The sequence below is a fragment of the Stylophora pistillata genome, chromosome 5 (assembly GCF_964205215.1).
Source record: "Stylophora pistillata chromosome 5, jaStyPist1.2, whole genome shotgun sequence".
NCBI classification, from domain to species: Eukaryota; Metazoa; Cnidaria; class Anthozoa; order Scleractinia; family Pocilloporidae; genus Stylophora; species Stylophora pistillata.
Genome location: NC_142523.1, coordinates 16,997,022 through 17,014,982, shown reverse-complemented (window position 1 = coordinate 17,014,982; position 17,961 = coordinate 16,997,022). Strand labels below are relative to the sequence as shown.

The following is a 17,961-nucleotide window of genomic DNA, read 5'->3' as shown; positions in this document are numbered from 1 at the left end:
GACTGAGTGGTTGTGAGGGTGAATCGTGAGAGTGAAACGTGAGAGTGAATGGAATGCGGTAGGAATCTTCCTTTTGTGACGTTCGTGGTGCTGAATGTCGATCAATAAGTTGGGCGCGGTGGTAACCCACTTGAACGACAGAAACAGGGTAACCACGTTTATCGAAAAACTGGCACATTGACTGTATATGTTTGTTTACATATGTTTCTTTACAATCATTCTACTGAAGTATCATCTGTCGGTGCTATAGATTGTTAAGATATTCAGTACTTTAGTATTCCTCTATGGCGTTCCATTTCCGCCAAAATTCAATGTTCTATTTTACATCGTACTTTCCACAATATTTTTTACATTTTGCGTTTGTCATTCGAGTTTGCACTGGCGATTCAGCTTTTTGCATTCAACATTCAACTTTTGTTTATGCAACATTTAAGCTATCGCTTTCGACATTCAACTTTTTAGAGGCAACAGTGTAGTTTTCGAATTCGACCCTCAAGTTCAGTGGAGTCCACATTCATGTTTTCGCATCCAACATTTAGCATTTGTCCTTTAAGTTTTGGCTTCCGACCTCCGACTTTGGGCACTGTACTTGCAAGTTTTCGCGTTCGATATTCAACTTTTCGACGCCATATTGGCAGCAAACCCCGCGAAAACTTGACTAGGTTTCAGTCCTTCACGTTTACCTGCCCGCGCAAGACCTTTTATTTTGTTTGCAGCGTGCAGAAGTTTTGTTTGCAGCGTGCAGAAGTTTTGTTTGCAACGTGCAGAAGTTTTGTTTGCAGCGTGCAGAAGTTTTGTTTGCAGCGTGCAGAAGTTATGTTTGCAGTGTGTAGAAAATTTGTTTTGTTTGCAGCGTGCAGAAAATTTGTTTTGTTTGCAGTGTGCAGTGAATTTTGCTTGTAGTGCACAAATTTTTAGTTTGCAGCGTAGGAATTTGTTTTATCTACAGTGTTCACATTTCTTTTCTTTGCAGTGCGAATGATTTTTTATTTTTTTTGCAGTCAAAAAAATTTATTTTGTATGTAGTGTGCGAGGTTTTTAAATAAAAATATTTTATTTAAAGTAGTTTGTTTCAAATAAAATGTCTTATTTACCATAATTTTGATAATTTTTTCAATTTGAAGTTATGTCCCTTATGGGCCACCGTACAACAAAGCATTATGCTCACGTTCGAATTAAGGTGTTTACTAGAAAGGAAACTACATGCCTTCCCTCGCATATCTAATCACGTAAAAACTAGCCACCACGGTATATAAGCACTTTGATTTAGCAAATAAAGTTAGATGTAATCAGGACTATGGTGTGTGCGAGTCAGACTCTTTATTTAGGACCCAAAAACGGCCAAGTCTAGAGTAAAACAAGCAGTCGGCACTTATCTGTTGGCCACGAAACCTTCCCTGTTGTAACAGCAAGTAAATATAAATGTATTAATCATGGGTGTACTGTATCGAAGGGTGAAGTAGTAAGTAACCAAAAATTCCCCTGTCTGCACGCTCGTGACGCTATATCAAAGGCGTTCGTCGAGGGTAAGAATAAACAGGGGGCAGATTATGAAATCCGCCAATACTGCGAAATCCCGCGAAAGGATGACATTTAAGGGTAAGACAATTTTTGACTAAGACACTAGAATGCGTAATGATGGCGACGACTCAGTAAATATATGAAAATAATATATTTTGTAGTTCAATCTTATCCTTGGTTCAAATTTTATTTTCCTTTGTTTCAAACTCATTATCATACATTAGCATGACGGAGAACAAAAGAAAATAAAATTTGAACCAATGATAAAATTGAACAACAACATATATGTGTACTGCGCTTTCATAAAATGTATGAAAGCGTTCCTCACAGTAATAAACCCTACTTATCTAGTAGGTGGAAATAAGGCCTGAAATTTTAGGTCCGTACGGGATTTGAACCTATCACCTCTACGATACCGGTGCAGTGATTGATTGTTATTTTCGATCGTTTCTTTCAGTTTGCTAGATGTTTGTGCGAAGAGTCCTCCGCTAAATGTTTGGATTGTCATTTTCGATCGTTTCTTTCAGTTTGCTAGATGTTTGTGCGAAGAGTCTTTGGAAGAATTTACCTATATCTATTAGGAGAAGGGAATCCTTTTCAATGTTCAAAAATGACCTAAGACTACTGTTTTGCTATTGATAGCAGTGATTTAATGTAACTGCTATTTAATTTTAGTTAGCACTAAGTTTTTAACATGTAGCATTTTGCTTTACTCGTTTTATGATATTGCCTATCATTATGTATACCTTATTTTTGTTCTCGTTTTCATATATATAGTTTCTGGTGGCCTTTATCATTAGGGATTTCATTCCTGTTGCTAGGTCTTCCGTCAGCTATTTCATTATATGTTTGCATGTACATATATTTACTTGCTGTAAATTAAAAAAAAAAAAGTCCTCCGCAGATGCAGCTTTCGACATAGCAACCGAACGTACACTAATAACATCTATGGTGTTTGGCTGTTGTTACGATGACATCCACGAATAAGTAACCTAAGTCACAGCTTGTTTCCAAACTGCATATCCTTTAATCTTGCTAAGCATCGGGTTTGATCCTGATATAGAGTTAAGAGTCAAAGCATGAGACCTGACCCAATAAAAAAGAAGACATATTTAAGTGAATGATAATGAAATACATGTTCCGTCCGCTGTAAGAGAAACATCAACGTCTGCATAGTGTGCCACGACGAAGATGGAGAAGATTGGTTGGGATGCGACAGTTGTGACCAGTACTTCCACGCAAGTTGCATCAAAGTGGATTTCTCAGACTCTCTCTAGCTACTTTGTCTGCCCTTGTTAATTTCACATCATCGTTGCGAATTAGTGACGTAAATTGATAGTGGAGAATGTTCTTCCCAGTGTGGGACTGGCCTAAGAATAAGCTAGGCTGAGTACAATTCCAAAAATTCCCGTTATTTCACGAATTATTTGACGCTTAAGTGTTGACAACTTTTTCACATTACGTAAGTGAAAAATTGACTCAACGCTGCAAGTGGGGGCGACAGGGGGGTCGGAGTCTCCCGCTTCCCGTGCCACGCTCTTCCGCCTCCTGTACTTGTGTGCTCCCTTGCCTTTCGACTCCCGCCCTCCATTGTGTTGCTCCCGTCTTCAGGTTAATCAAGAGGATCAGAAACCCGGGTTTAACTTTCAAACAGAGCTAAAAGTTAATATTCTTGTTCATTTCGGCTGGCCTTTGTTTTGGCTAGGCATCATTAGTTCCCGATGAAAGCTACTACTGGTCAGTTTTCTAACTAAACTAAGTTTCACTAACCAAGTTATCACAGTTTGATCGTCGCTCCTGACATCTCGTCATAGAGACGAAAGTCTCAGCTCACTATGTGATGTAATAGCCAATTCAAAATCAAATGAAAAAATCAAGAGGTAGACCTAACGTTTAGAGTTTGCTTCTTCTGTATTCGTGCTTGCTTTCCCTTTTTGACGTAAGTAGGACTAAGTATTCGTAGTTAGTACATCAATTGTTGAACCGTTTGCATTTTGAGCGTTCAGTTTAATTGCTTGTGAAGCATGATTGAACAGTCTTGTTCGACCGATTATCAGATTTGTTCGATGGGTTGAAATCGTCTTTTAACCTTTGCGGTTAGAAAAAGTCTTCCATGCGCCGGAGAGGCCGCACTGACCTCTTCCTACTCCAGAGTCTGGTTAGAGCCTCTTCTTCCTTCGAGTCAAGATAACATTCTTGATTTTCTTCAGTTTCATTTGTTTCTAATTCACATTTCCCTCAGCAGTCTGAAAGGATCTGGCAAATCTTTCTTCAGTTAGCTCTAAACGACCGTTGAATAATCGTATCGAATCTTCACCAATTTCACAAATAACGTCACTTTTCTTGCATTTTGCTTCTTCGCTAGATGTTTCGAAGAGAAAACAGCTTTCATCTATTATTACGATGACATATGTAGTACCAACGAAATCATTTGCGTCTATTGCACGTCAAATGAAGATAGAGAAAAAGTTGGATTTGCATTTGATTGCGTAAATTCCAGTATGTGATGACTGATACGTCTTGTGATCATACCCAGGCGAGGGTAAGGGCTCTGCATTGCTTCTATAGTTAGTACCTGCTGGATGCACTGGTGCATCTGCCTCCTTTTCAGAACTCAGCCTTAAAAAGCTCCTGTATTGATGTAAGAGCTTGTTCCTCGGTGCTGTCGTGTGCATCCACTGAAGTGCACATATAGAAGGGGAGAGTGCCAGCTTTGTCTTTCGTGAAAGAATTTCGCACGGACTGTTGCCTGACCCCTCGTCCAAATTCATTTCTCCAATCGTTAAGGCGTTTGATGCCCTCTTTATTCAGGAACGTAGTTGGCTCTAGTGGCACCAGAAGTAAGTCTTCGTTCTTGATTGAAAACTGTGATGGTAGCTCATAGTGTTGTTTCTCCCGAGCGAAGCAAATATAACCAGGCCAAGCAATTCTCTGTAAGGCCTCATCTGCTGCCTCAACGAAATTCATCGCACAACTCCAGCACAGTAGGTGTGTCTGTCACCTGTCGCATTTCACTATTGAAATACTCGTTAACGAGTGTAAGAGATGTTCTTACATGAACAACTTCAAGCAGATGAGGACATTCTTTACTTAATCGCGTTCGGAGGCGACGGAGGAAGTTCTTGATGAAAGGTACTGTGGCGATTGTCTTCTCAGCTGGGGTTCCCTTAGGCCCTTGCATCGTTCCAGAAACTTTAAACTTGGCCTTGGCGTTTTTAAGTATCTGCATCAGGGTTTTTTCCGCTTTCTCCATGCGTTGCTCAGCTTTTAAGAGAGATGGCAACTAGGCATGACCTAAAATATCAGAATGAATATGGAACGCACGATAAATGTCTTCCATTACTCTGATATACTTTATCAAAGCCGATAGCTTGGTAATAAGCTTGACACTTTTGCTGCCTGCGTTAACGAAAAATATTGTTCCGTTCTCAGAAATTATCCCTGTTGGGTGGGACACTCCTGCTATATCCATGAACCCGTCCTCTGGTCCACTCGTGCCATTACCAATGATTGTGTCCACTTCCTCGACCTCTTTCTTGCCATCTAAGTCAAATCCTTCATGAGAAAACCGTCTCAACGTATGTGATCAATCAATCAATCAATCAATACTTTATTTACCCACGTAGCGTCAAGGAGCTCATAGAGCTCGTTCAAAATACGTGCAGGCTTCTAAGATTAAGAATCTTAAAAACCTAATACATACTGTCAAAACCTAATTGATTAGAAATTAAATACCTAACAATTAATATTAAAATTTAAGTTCGGACAGTAAAATTCAAAGTCACTGAAATACAGGTATAAAATGGTGATGCAATAACTTAAATAATTTCAAATTAAGATTAAAAATTAAGTTTGTACAATGAAATTGAGAGTCACTTAAATACAAGTATAAAATGGAGAAGCAGCTAAAGTTTCAATGTTCTAAAATGGAGAATGTGATGTAGTATCTGTGAAAATGATTGAATGACAATTCAAACTCACACCATGAATTTGGCCACACAAGGAACTTCCGTTTCGTAAGAGTTGTTGTGTTGTACCATCTTCTAGGTTTGGAACGACCAGACCCCCAAATGTACGGGAATCACAACATTGACTTTTACAACATTGACTTTATTTTTTTTTTCAAATTAAAGAAATAAAGGCTTTTGTAGCCCGCAGTTAGCAAAGCTATTCTAGGCGGGCTACCTAAACAGACACTGTATAGGCTCTCACACATACACACACACACACACACACACACACACACACACACACATACGCACACACACGCAACAATGGAATAAATAAATAAATGAGCAAATAAAAATAAATAATAAATAATAGTAGTGATAATCATGTTAAAGGTTTTAACATGTAAAAGCAAGTAAAAGTAAAAGCTGGCCCTCAATGACACACAACAGTCCAGTCGGATTAACGTTCTCCTTTAGGTTCAATACCGTTCATACATTACACTCAAGTCAACTCAAGTCAGCCTTCTCTACTCTTACTTCTACCAGTTTCTTGTTCCCAGTGTCAGTAATGAAGAGAATTTCATCAGCACAGCTGGTCATTGCCAACGGTGTTTTTAAACATGGTTCCAGATCCAGCTTTGTTCCCTTGCTGGTCACACTTTTCTTGTTACTCTGTAAAAAAACAGTTATGACAGATTTCAACTCTTCTCGGCTATGATGTTGGCCATGCATATTTATAACAACCAAAGTAAAGCGCGCGCTCTGATTGGTCAATTTAGCGTCCACCATTTGCCCATGGGTGTACGCTGCTGACGTGAGCAAATGCAAAGACTATTTTTCCGCGCGCGCTTGTTTTTTCTGGTCACGTAAGATTTGTTAAATAAAAGGGAACTCTTTAGCTACAATGTATCAATGTTATGTTATAAAACAAATGGTAAACACCACAGCGTACACTATTGAGTTATGGATGCACGCGGGAGGTTTGCTAAGCACTCAAGAAGCTAGAGTCGCTCTCGGCTATCGCCTCGAGCGACTCTTGCGCTTCTTTCGTGCTTAGCAACCTCCCGCGTGCATCCATAACTCAATAGTGTACGCTGTGGTGTTTACCATTTGTTAAATATGTTCGTAATCAACGTGTAGTTTATGTCTGGTGACAAATGCTTCCATCTCTGCCTTTTTCATTGCCCCAACCTTAACTTACAACTTGGAATGCAGGTCTAGGCAGTAAACATTTTCCATTCTATCGGCAACAATGACAGTTCCGCGAACTAGTGCCACTGCTATGGGATTGGTGTAACCAGTTGCTACTACTTTCACTGACGGTGGATAATGAAGACGAACTTCAGCAAGCGTTCCTTTAAAGGAACGCAATAAATAATAAATAAATTCCTGGACACGTAGACAATGTGGTTTTCCAAATTTGTTGGTAAACATCTTTAATCTTCATTAAAGACTTAAATAAAATGCAACTTGAGGGGGTGGGCAGAAAATGCTGAGTATTCTTTGTTTTCACGTGACGTCATCGATATTCTAAAATGATAAATCGCAGGGCCCCTGAGTTTTCAGCTTTCTTTGGTTATTGAACATCCTAAATGCATCTCCTTTTGAAGGTTTTCAGCTCTTACAGCTCTTATACTCTTACAGCGATTTTTAGCAATCTAAACAGTCGAGGTTACGTGGAAAGTGTTTATGTAAATATCTGCTAGTTCTAAAGGGCGAGCGGATCGATTTTTACAGCAGAAGTGAATTCCAGATGTTTTCAGCGATTTCCGGCCGCCATTACTGTGTCCCAGACTGGGACACAGTAATGGCGTAATGGAATAGAAAACACGCAGGCCAAGGCAATCAGCTGATCTTATGGCTCGAAAAGCTTCCTGTAATAGGCATTATGTAGCTTGTACGCATTTTTGTTCGTCCAATCATACATGTTTCAAAAAGAAAAAAAAAACTAATCTCTCGAGCTCGAAATGGGGAGCGCCTATTTTAAGTTATTAAATATATTGACGCGGACAGCAGGTTTATGCCTGTGTATGAAACAACGTAAAAGAAGAGATTCTGATAAACACGAACATAAAATTAAAGACGTGTAAACTTATTGTGCGTAAAGAATGATAAAGGTCCGTAAAGAACAGTGCGTAAATAATCGTAAAGGATGTTAAAGACGCGTAAAGTGTCACCAGCGAAATTGCTCAAAATACATAAAGTTTTACCTAAGACAGACGAAACACGATTATGTCAATTTTTGGGGGGTTACTAATTAGAAAGCAGTGAGTTGTATCCATCTTTGACCCATATTCTTTACGAATATGTAACATTGTTTACGTATTCTTTACGCGTTCCTTGCATTTACGCGTCTTTACGGAATGCGTTACTTTTCCATAAAGAAAACGCCATATATTTACGGATCTTTACGCAAATGCTAAAGATACGTAAATTCATCATTTCATGCTGTGTTTCTGGCTATCAACAACATACAATTTACTCATGTCTTCTGCGTCTTTCATCAGATCGACTGGAAGTTTGAAGGTCTTAGCTTCGTTGCCAGCAGTGTGTCGGTGTTTTTCTGGTACAAATGTGTAAACAATATCATGGCATCGGTTTTGGACAGATTCCAATACAGATTCCAACACTGCAGATTTCTACAACTGATTCGGTGGACATCTTATCCCGGTGTCTAACAGACTCTAGTCTGATTGCTTGTCTCAGTTTTTGCCAGGTCTCTGACCTGTAGTCTTGGCGAAGAGTACGCAGCATAGCTAAGTTTACAAGCATCGATAAAAAGCCACCAGTTAGCCAGGCTTCCCTTCAGACATTTTCCAACATGAACTGCATCTGGGGTTCCCTCAGTAAGGCGTAAGTTTGATCGTCTAGGCTCATCTTTGTCTTCCTTCCTTGACTGCATAATTTCCAAAGCTGTTTTGTTTTTTTGCTCACAGTCTGATGAGTAACTGGTTGTTACAAACTTAACGCACTTTTTGCTTTTAGACGAACATTTGTCACAAGGGCGGAGTGGCGGTTCAACGGTTTGAAAGCCATTTCCTTTGCATCAGTTTCTGACAAACTTCACCTTGGACAAGGCAAGACTCACAGCGAGACGTACAGCCGCAGTTTGAAATTAAGATAGAATCACTCGACTCTGACTGGGCTTCGAGACAAGCAAGACAGGTTTGTAATTGTCGAGCAATTTCTTCAACTTCAGCCAGCACTTCCTTTCCAGATTGATCTGCGGCATCGTAATAGACTCCGACGGGAAGGCTTATCTTTCTATCAATAGTTATAACATAACCAAAGTAAAACGCGCGCTCTGATTGGTCAATTTAGCGTCCACCATTTGCCCATGGGTGTACGCTGCTGACGTGAGCAAATGCAAAGACTATTTTCCCGCGCGCGCTTGTTTTTTCTGGTCGCGTAAGATTTGTTAAATAAAAGGGAACTCTTTAGCTACAATGTATCAATGTTGTGTTATAAAACAAATGGTAAACACCACAGCGTACACTATTGAGTTATGGATGCACTTGGGAGGTTTACTAAGCACTCAAGAAGCTAGAGTCGCTCTCGGCTATCGCCTCGAGCGACTCTTACGCTTCTTTCGTGCTTAGCAACCTCCCGCGTGCATCCATAACTCAATAGTGTACGGTGTGGTGTTTACCATTTGTTAATTGTAACAACTGAAATGTCTGGATCTTTAATCATACTTTGTTTTAGTTCCGAAGGATTGGGTACAGGATTCTTTCTTAGAAAATCAATATCAATTTTATTCGTTGAACCAACTAGAACCTTCCTTCTTTCATCAAACTCGAGGCCAGGTTTAAGACTAAGACCATCTCTCGTCAAGGAAATCGCAATAGCTTTGACGGTAGAACTATTGACATAGCAACAGGCATTTTGAAAATCGGCGATCCGCAAAATGGACAAAAGGAGGTTTCTAATAATGCCACTTGCCGCAGTATAGCCAGGTTTGTTGCGGCGCACTGTTTGTTCGCTTGGCAAAGGAATTCCAAATCTGTTGAAATCCGTGCGGTTGCTTGACGTCTGTTTTCTTTCCTCCCTGCAAGGATTAAAACCACAAGGTCCACGTACAAAATTCAAGGTTCGGCTTTTACCAAGACGAAGAAGCGTTCCCGCCCAACGAACTACAGTCGGATCCCACAGGTACTTCTCTCCTTTGGAATGGTCATAGATACGTATTTCAAAGCGCCAGAAACAAGCTTATAGAATATGTGCTCTCTTGGAAGCACCCCACTTTGCACAACTCAGTCTAGCATCTCGGCCACTGGATCAGCAAACTGAAACCTGTGAGCACCGCCATCCTCCGTGACATCCTCCCAATCAGAACCGTCATCATTGCCACTGTTCGAATGCGCTTCGTAGTCTGAACAGCTATCAGAGTCTCTACTGTCGTCCGATCCATCTGGGCCTTCTGTTGACAAAGATGCGGTCGGGAGTGCAGAAAAGCTGTTTGGACTCGCCATTGACGATGAACTGAATTCTGGGTGACCTTCCATTGGCGACGTTGTGCTATAGTGCACAGAAAATAGATCAGAGTACTCCACTATTTCCCATACATCACTCCTACTTGTACTGGTCGCCCAGGGATCAGTCATTTGAGGACTTGAAGTTTGCCATGGGTCACCTTCTCCTTGAGAAAACCACTCAGCACCTGCAGAATGTTTTTCATGTTGTTGTTTGCTTTGAGACAAAAAAGGTTGATCTCGAGCTTAGACCTCCAGAACTTTAAATCAATAATCTGTATAGTCATATACTAAGACCTCGGCCTTGTCTCGCAATAACAACGTTTTCTACTGGATACAGTTTACTAATCTTTAATTGAGACAAAAGAAAACAGTGTACAGTTTGCACAGTGTAATATGAAAAATCCTCAGTTCCTGCTTTATAAAACTACTTTACTTCCTTCTTAAAAGTTAGCATCAACTTTATTGGGGGCTCGGTGATAATCTCTCCGGTTGAATTAGGCAACCTTCGCATTAAATTTGCCCTCTGTTCTAAAACTTACAGCTGTGCTTCTTGTTTAAAAATGCCACAGTTGTCGCTGATCACCGCTTCTTCCTTCTCCCTCTCATTTTCTTTAGATCGCGTCCCCTCTTTTTCTTTTAATGTACTTTCAATTACATCTGTAATTTTCCTCGTGAGTGATTTTGTCGTTTTGCCGGCAATCTGCGTAGTGTTTCTCTTAAAATATATAGGAATAAAATAGTAGATTAGTTTTTACTTTTATCAGTTTGCAAATACAAACCAGGAAACAGAGTACCGAAAAAGGGGGTACTTACTGAAATAGCTGCGACTGCAAACTCTGTTCAAAGTAACCACCTTGGAGCATACTCCACACTTGCACTTTAATTCAGAAATAGCCGACGACTGAAACATTTTCTCTATATTTGATGATGATAAAGAAATTAAATACCGTTTACCATTGTATATCAGAATTGCCGGACGGTTTTAAAGTTCTTTTAAGACATTTGACAAAGACTTGCCTGTTTTAAATACTTCCCACAATTTATGTTCCTCAGGCGATCGTTTTTAATTTCTAAGAAAGATTTTTCTGACGAACGGATCTTCTTAAATAGATCGATTTTGGCTTTTGTTTCTGGCCGATGCCGTCTATGGCCAAGGCGTACTTTACTGTCTTTTTTCCGCTTTGAGGGCGGTGCATCATCTTCAAAGCTGTCAGAGGGTTGGCACGACTTAGGGGGTGCAGTGCTTGTTGATGTTGAAGGGACATTCCTTTTGCGCCCAAGCAACGACGTTTCAATGAGTTTCACGGAACGTTTGCGAACAAAACAAAGGTATGGCATTAGTGTGGGAACGAAAGGAACGATATTAGGCGCAAAACTTAAACTTTTAATTCTGTCGATAAAGGAATTTTTCAATTAAAAAAAGTGGCGTGCAATTGATTAAAATGGCGTGCTTGCTAACCTTTCACAAGAGCACACAAGAATTTTTGGACCAATGTATGAAATTTGATATTTTTGTACAGGCCACCGCATCTTTGTCATTTTTGAGAAACCACTTGCTCTCTTGTGTGCGTGAGGTTACATTCTTTGCATTTATCGTCGATATCTTTTGATATCTACAACGTTAGTACACGTTTGATTTGTGCTGGGTTGTACTATGTTGCACTCCTTTGCAAGAGTTGTGTAATGTTCTCATTGACTGAATTTTCTGTATTTATTTGACAACGCTTCACCAATACCAAACAAACTAATGGTGATTTCTCTCCTAAATCGTCCTACTTCAAAAGTTGAAAAATGTAGGGATCCGTTTTGCTTGAGAGAATTAAAGTAGATGTAATCCGCACTTTTGGCAGCTGCAGCCCACAGCACAGGAAACCACACCGTGTATTTCGTAATCCTTTGCTGTCATTTTGTCTTTGTTGTCTATAAAATCCAATCTGATGTCTTGCCATGCTGTTTGACTCCCTATCCTAATGGGAAGTGCCTTAGCCTTATCCAATATAAAAAATTGCGTCGACAAGTGGACCACTCCGCACTCTCCGGCGCGCTCAGTGAAGCGGCATTCCTTTGAAACAAGTTTGCACCACGAGGCAAAATCTTCAGTAATTTGGGAGGTGCACTCATAAGGAGCGTGCTCCCAAGAAGGTCTTCCATGAACGGATTTTTCGTGGCCACAACTTAAAATACTGAGACCGATTAATATGGTCTTTGACGACATTTGTCCCAATTGACCTGAATGACCCTGAATCACTTTCTTTGTTGAAGCTTTTCGACAGCACAACTTACCAGACACTGTACATGTCATGCTATCTCATGACCAACGACGTAATCAATTTGAAGGGATTCACAAATTTACCGGAAGTAATGCTGTTTTTCCAGCCCTGGTACAAATTTACGTTTTCTTGCCTCCGAAAATCTTTTTAAGCATATTGGTAGATGTTAACTAGAAATTATTTCAAAACCTTGCTAGAAAAGTGTTTATGACTAAGTAATACCCAGTAATTACAACAAACTATCGCCTTATTTATTTCTGCTCCCGGTTCCCGCCCTCATGTAGATACCGCTTCCCACCCCTTGTTCTCCCGCTTCCCTCCCTCTCCTGCTGCTTGTTCACCCGCTGCCCTCCCTCTCCCGCCCCTTGTTCTCCCGAGCTCCCGCCCCCCTGTCCCCCTCCACCTGCAAGGAGAATCTCTCTCAAAATTTACTCTTTAAGAGTCGAAGTTATCGTCCAAAATTCAAACGTTACTGTTAGGTTTATTGGCGCATTGATAACCTTGTAAATAGCTCAAACATATTGAAAACATTTTCATTAGTTTTTGTATATCTTTATCCTTTGTTCAGTACGATCTTACACATTTCGGGTTTGAACGTTTCGTGGGGAACACGTGTTACAGCTTACACGATGTACTTTACTTTAAACTTGTGTGTTTGACACTAGACGAACACCTTCGATATGACAGAGCTGAATAACGTATACGCATGCGCTAGATTTTGCCGCGGAAACACTGATTTTGAGTCGTTCGCATGGTTGATTTCCTATTCTGTTGCTTCGAGGTGTCGTTTTCCTTGCCGCTTTTCTTTCACAGAACAACCTCCAAAAACTTGGTACGCCCCCTAGAAATTTTAAAAAATTAATTTACTCCTTAAAACCTTCCGAAATAGGAAAGTGCCTTTGACGAAAACAGAGTTCCTTGGTTTTAAAAGTCATCCTTATTATTTTCCGCTAAATTTTAGGCCAAGGACTTTTGAGCCCGCGTTGTTGACCGCATACCCTCTGACGTAGCATTTCATTATTCAGCTCTGTCCTTCGATATAGCGTCACCCGACTGCAACAGTCTGCACAGTCTGCATCGTCTGCAGCCTGTAGTCTGCGTTTTAACATGACCACATATTTTGTCGTCCTTACCTGAGCTCCCTCTTCCAGTTCACCATCATCCGACGCAGGAAAAGGGCTAAGGTTCTTCTTTGAGGAGGGAAGAGATAGTTAAACCCCAATTAAAAATTTGGAAAATTGTTTTCCTCGTTTGAGCTTGAAATGTTAAACTTTGTGAGTATTGTGTCAAAAATGTGATGTCACAACCTTGTGATATTCTTATCTAAATGGCAGCAAAGAGAGCAATGTATTCTAGGGATTGCTAATAAACCGTTATTATTATTTTTTATTATTTTTATCGTTATTTTTATTTTTATAATTATTTTTTTTGTTTTCATTAATATTGTTCTTATTATCTAAACTCACTAGTTGAACATTCAGAACGTGTGGGTTGTTAGAAAACTAAACATCCTGTAGTGTACATGAACAAAATGATAATCTTACGGAAATCTGCTGACACCTTGCACACTCAAGTTATTATTTCAAGCTTTCAAAACTAGTTACAAAACCGCAGCGTGTTTTTAAAGCAAAGCAAGTTGTGGAGGGAGAAGAAGTGAGAATTGTAGGAATCACTGTATGCGATAGTAACGAGGAGCTCTGTATAGCGCTTCTAGAGAATGACCAAGCGTAAACGAGTCGGTACCGGTGGTCGTGCCTCCGGGTCAGGCCTTCAGATTCAAGGTAGTGTATCTGAGGGATCGGAAGGCCGCGGAAAGAAACGGCGAAAGCGATCCACGTCGCCAAATACTGACCCAGTAAGTGTTCTTGTTTTAATCTCCATACTTTAATTAGTTTAAGGAAGGTTTGTCAGGTCACACGGAGTCGTCGCCACTAAAATACAGCTGTTTCCATTTCTGTTTCAAATGAGAAAACTGTATCATTTTATTACTTTTCTTTAACCTCTTTAAGACAGCACATTTGAAATTGAACGAGCAGAACATGATTTCAAACATCGTAACAGAAATTTTAGAATAATGAAAGAAATTAATTACCAAATTTGTGGTCTGTTCTCCATAGAACCGAGTGGAACCTGGGCAAGAACGATTGACCTCTTAATAAAAATGTAACACATTATCCCGAGATTTTTAACCTCCATCTTAGGAGGACATGAGAAAAGTTGGTAAATTACGAGCCATAAGGAAACTGATTGACAAGCTCTCTGAGTGTTTTTCCAATATCCAAGCTGGTTTTATGGCATTATAAAACCAACAAAAATCTGTAAATGGGTTACATAGCAGAGACAACGTAGTGTTGATTATAATGCTTAAGGGGTAATAGGGTACCATGATGTATGCGACATGTGTAATTTGTTAGGGGGAATTTTGGAAGTACTACTTCAAAAACAAGTGTGAGGGTTTCCTCAGGGTTTCCAAATACAAGAAAACTGATGAAAGCATGAGGCCACAGGCCAAGTGTTGTCATTGTTTTTGAGTGTTTGGAAACCCTTATGAAACCCGATGCACGAGTTTTTGAAACTGCTTCTCAATCACGCCTCAGGAATAAAAGAAAATGGAAATATTCACAATTTTTTCCCATGTTGTTTGCAAGTTTGTTTTTGTTATACAAATTAAGAAATGAGTTCACTAGAGTTTCATGCTTGAAATAGCAAACTCATGGGTTTGATATTGTGTGAAACTCATGGGTTTTATTTTGTATGAAACTCATTCCAGTGTTTCACCTGGGTTTTAAACCACATGCACGTGACAAAATTGACATGTCTTGGTTGGATGATCACCTTGTGAATTATCAAGGAGTTTGAGAAGGCAATTGAGAGAGTACTCTATTAAGAAAGAGCAGGAAAGAAACAAACTTCTGCTTTATAAGCTATCTCTATAAGCTCAGATACTCTATCTGAACAATTTTTCAATGGACAGTAACTCCAGTGATAGTAGTCATTGTTTTGACGAATGGTTGGACATCGTATCTCAAAATGTGTGAATATCACATCTGATTATAATGCAAAAATGTTTGGAAATGTTCAAATTTTGTGAGGTACTGTGTGATGATGGAATGTTATCTCCAGCCCTAATATTCAAAGACATTTTCTCACTTTTCTACACATATGTAATTATTTGATTGGCAGTTGAAAAGTTTAATATCTGGTTTATAGCCATGGGGTGCATAGATGTATCTTTTCTTTAAAAGACTAAAGGCCTTAACGAGTTACAAAAAAGCTGGCCTGAGAATTCAGCCAGGGGTGTTAGTGAAATGCAAGCTTCTAGTCAAGTCATTTATATGGAATATTCTCAGCCCATTTCTGAATTTTCGTTTTTAACTCTCTAAATGAAAGGAATGATATAATTATGTAACTTCATTTTGGGTCTGTGTTATAGGAAAAACTCTCTCTCTCTCTCTCTCGATTTGTGGAAGGGAATTGATGGCGGTTGAGTTTGAGTAGTAGAGGTAATTTTATAATCCAGAAAGCTAAATTACTCCTTACTCTAAGGGCTGCAGGGATTCTTAATGTTGAATGCTGTCTGCTTGATACAGGCTGATATTTGTGTAGAATTATACGAAGTCATCAGGAGTTTTAGAGATGATAGTGGAAGAATTCTTTGTGAATCCTTTATTCGATCACCAAAGAGGAGGTTTGTTCATTGTTTTTTTCATTCAAATTATAAATTAATTTAGTTTAATGATAATGAAAAGTGATAATTCTGTTGAAAGATAATGTACCAGTACTGGTGGATTATTACAATCTTGAGTGCAAATTTTATGAGAATACATTTTGTTATGATAGGTATTGTTATTTCTTATCAGAGATACACCCAAACACACAGCTACAGCTTGCGATGTTGTACGTAATTAGTTATTATCATTAATATTTATTATTGTCACTGATGTTCCTTTTTAGGAACAGTCCTGAGTACTTTGAAGTTGTTTCAACTCCTATTGATTTGTTAAAGATACAGGTAAAGAATTTCTCCTACAACTTCTAGGTCATGAAAGCATTTTTAATCATACAGCATTCATTCCATTCTTTTAAAAAAAATTAATCTCAACTTTATAAAAGTCAGTTTCAGGATAAGCTAAGACCAAAACATGTTTAGTCAAAGTAGTGGTTATAATCATTATGATAATATTGCAAGTAGGTTCAATTCACCATTTACTGTTTTCTTGCAAATTGACTATACAAGAATACATGTAGAATTTAGGTTTCTAAAGATAACTTCAAATTCTTGTCTGAGCTTTAGATGTGACTGTGAAGTCTTTGAAGGAACATTAAGAAATGTTAACCTTTGAGTCTGTGTAATTGATTTTTTGTTCTTTATTAGCAACGTCTGAAAACTGATGAATATGAGGATGTTGATGCTTTTAGTGCCGATATACAACTGTTATTTGATAATGCCATCAAGTTCTATAAGCCTGATGTTCAGGAACACCAGGATGCTATTAAACTCAAAGAGGCTTTTGAAGAGGCAAAGACAAGACTTTGTTCTCAAGTGGATAAAGGTAAGTGCTTTCCTACAGTAGACTGAAAATATCCCCTGGGCACTCATTTACTGTTGATACATGTATGTTGTGGACTAAGTGTGGCAATGGGAACCCTTGAAGACTCTTGTTAACAATGCACTTATTATGGACAGAAGGATAATTTGTAAAGCTCTTTGATATTCTTGTTTTACCAGTCTTCCATTTTTTTGTCACAGACTTTAAATTTATTATGTTATACTCAGTACAATTTAAATGTTACTTTTTGATACTGTATGTAACATTCTGCAAGATCATGGAATATTTCTCATGAATGGTAATCTTGTGTTTCTTTTTGCTAGGAGAAGGAGTGTTTGATGATGATATGGTATGTGAGTCTTACATGTAGTTGACGCTTTAAAAATAAAAACAGTACTGGTCAGGAACATTATTCAGGATTATGTAGATTTTTAGTTGCTGTTAATAATTTAGTACATGTACATGTATACTTTCTCACACCCTGAATAGCATAAGTTTTATGGGGAAATTGTGGGGCCAGAATTGATTTGTAACCAACCCAAAGAATACGAGAAATTGTAAGCCTTGCCCAATTTTGTATGCCTGCTCACATTTACTTTTTTTGTTTGTGAGTACTTGCAATCTATAACTGATTTGAAAAACCTTGCTGTCTACTTTTGTACAGTTTTTCACTTTAATAATTTAATAATAATAATAATTTAATATTTATATTGCGCAAATTAGCATGTGGATATGATCAAATGCACATCACAACAATTTTCGGGGGACTTTGGCCGGACTGCATCAGCAGTTTACAAACAATCAAAGGAAACTTATTTGAAGATGCCCCCTCCCCCCTAAATCCCAGTAAACAGGCCAGGCCACATCACAGTAATCCTGTGAGTGGGTTCTTTAACGTCCCCTGCCTAACCAAATTAACTAATTACTAGATGCAGGAGACAGGACCTACGGTTTATTCATCCTTATCCGAGAAGACTAGAATGTCTATTCATTTCTTGATATTATAGAAAGGTAGAGCATTCTCCTCAGTTACTTTAAGACCTTGAGTGTTGGTCTGGTTGGGTCTTGAACCATCTACCTCAACCTCCCGCACAACAGTCCAGTGCTCTAACCAATTGAATAACTACAAATATCTTATTTCTTTGCAAATGTTCAGCACTTCACTGGTTCTGTTTTGGGAAACTAAAAGCTCTTT

At 39.0% G+C, this 17,961-nt stretch overlaps 1 protein-coding gene across 1 annotated transcript in view; it reads left to right on the top strand.

Moving 5' to 3' along the window:
• The first annotated feature begins 13,790 nt into the window (after nucleotides 1-13,790).
• The window catches only part of LOC111325110 (protein polybromo-1-like), a 33,291-nt gene continuing 29,120 nt past the window's right edge, over nucleotides 13,791-17,961 (top strand). The window contains exons 1-5 of the mRNA XM_088760890.1: nucleotides 13,791-14,071; nucleotides 15,807-15,904; nucleotides 16,171-16,228; nucleotides 16,592-16,769; nucleotides 17,090-17,115. Coding sequence (XP_088617016.1) covers nucleotides 13,934-14,071; nucleotides 15,807-15,904; nucleotides 16,171-16,228; nucleotides 16,592-16,769; nucleotides 17,090-17,115 — 498 coding nt within the window. The 5' untranslated portion in view covers nucleotides 13,791-13,933. The remainder of the gene's footprint in view (nucleotides 14,072-15,806; nucleotides 15,905-16,170; nucleotides 16,229-16,591; nucleotides 16,770-17,089; nucleotides 17,116-17,961) is intronic.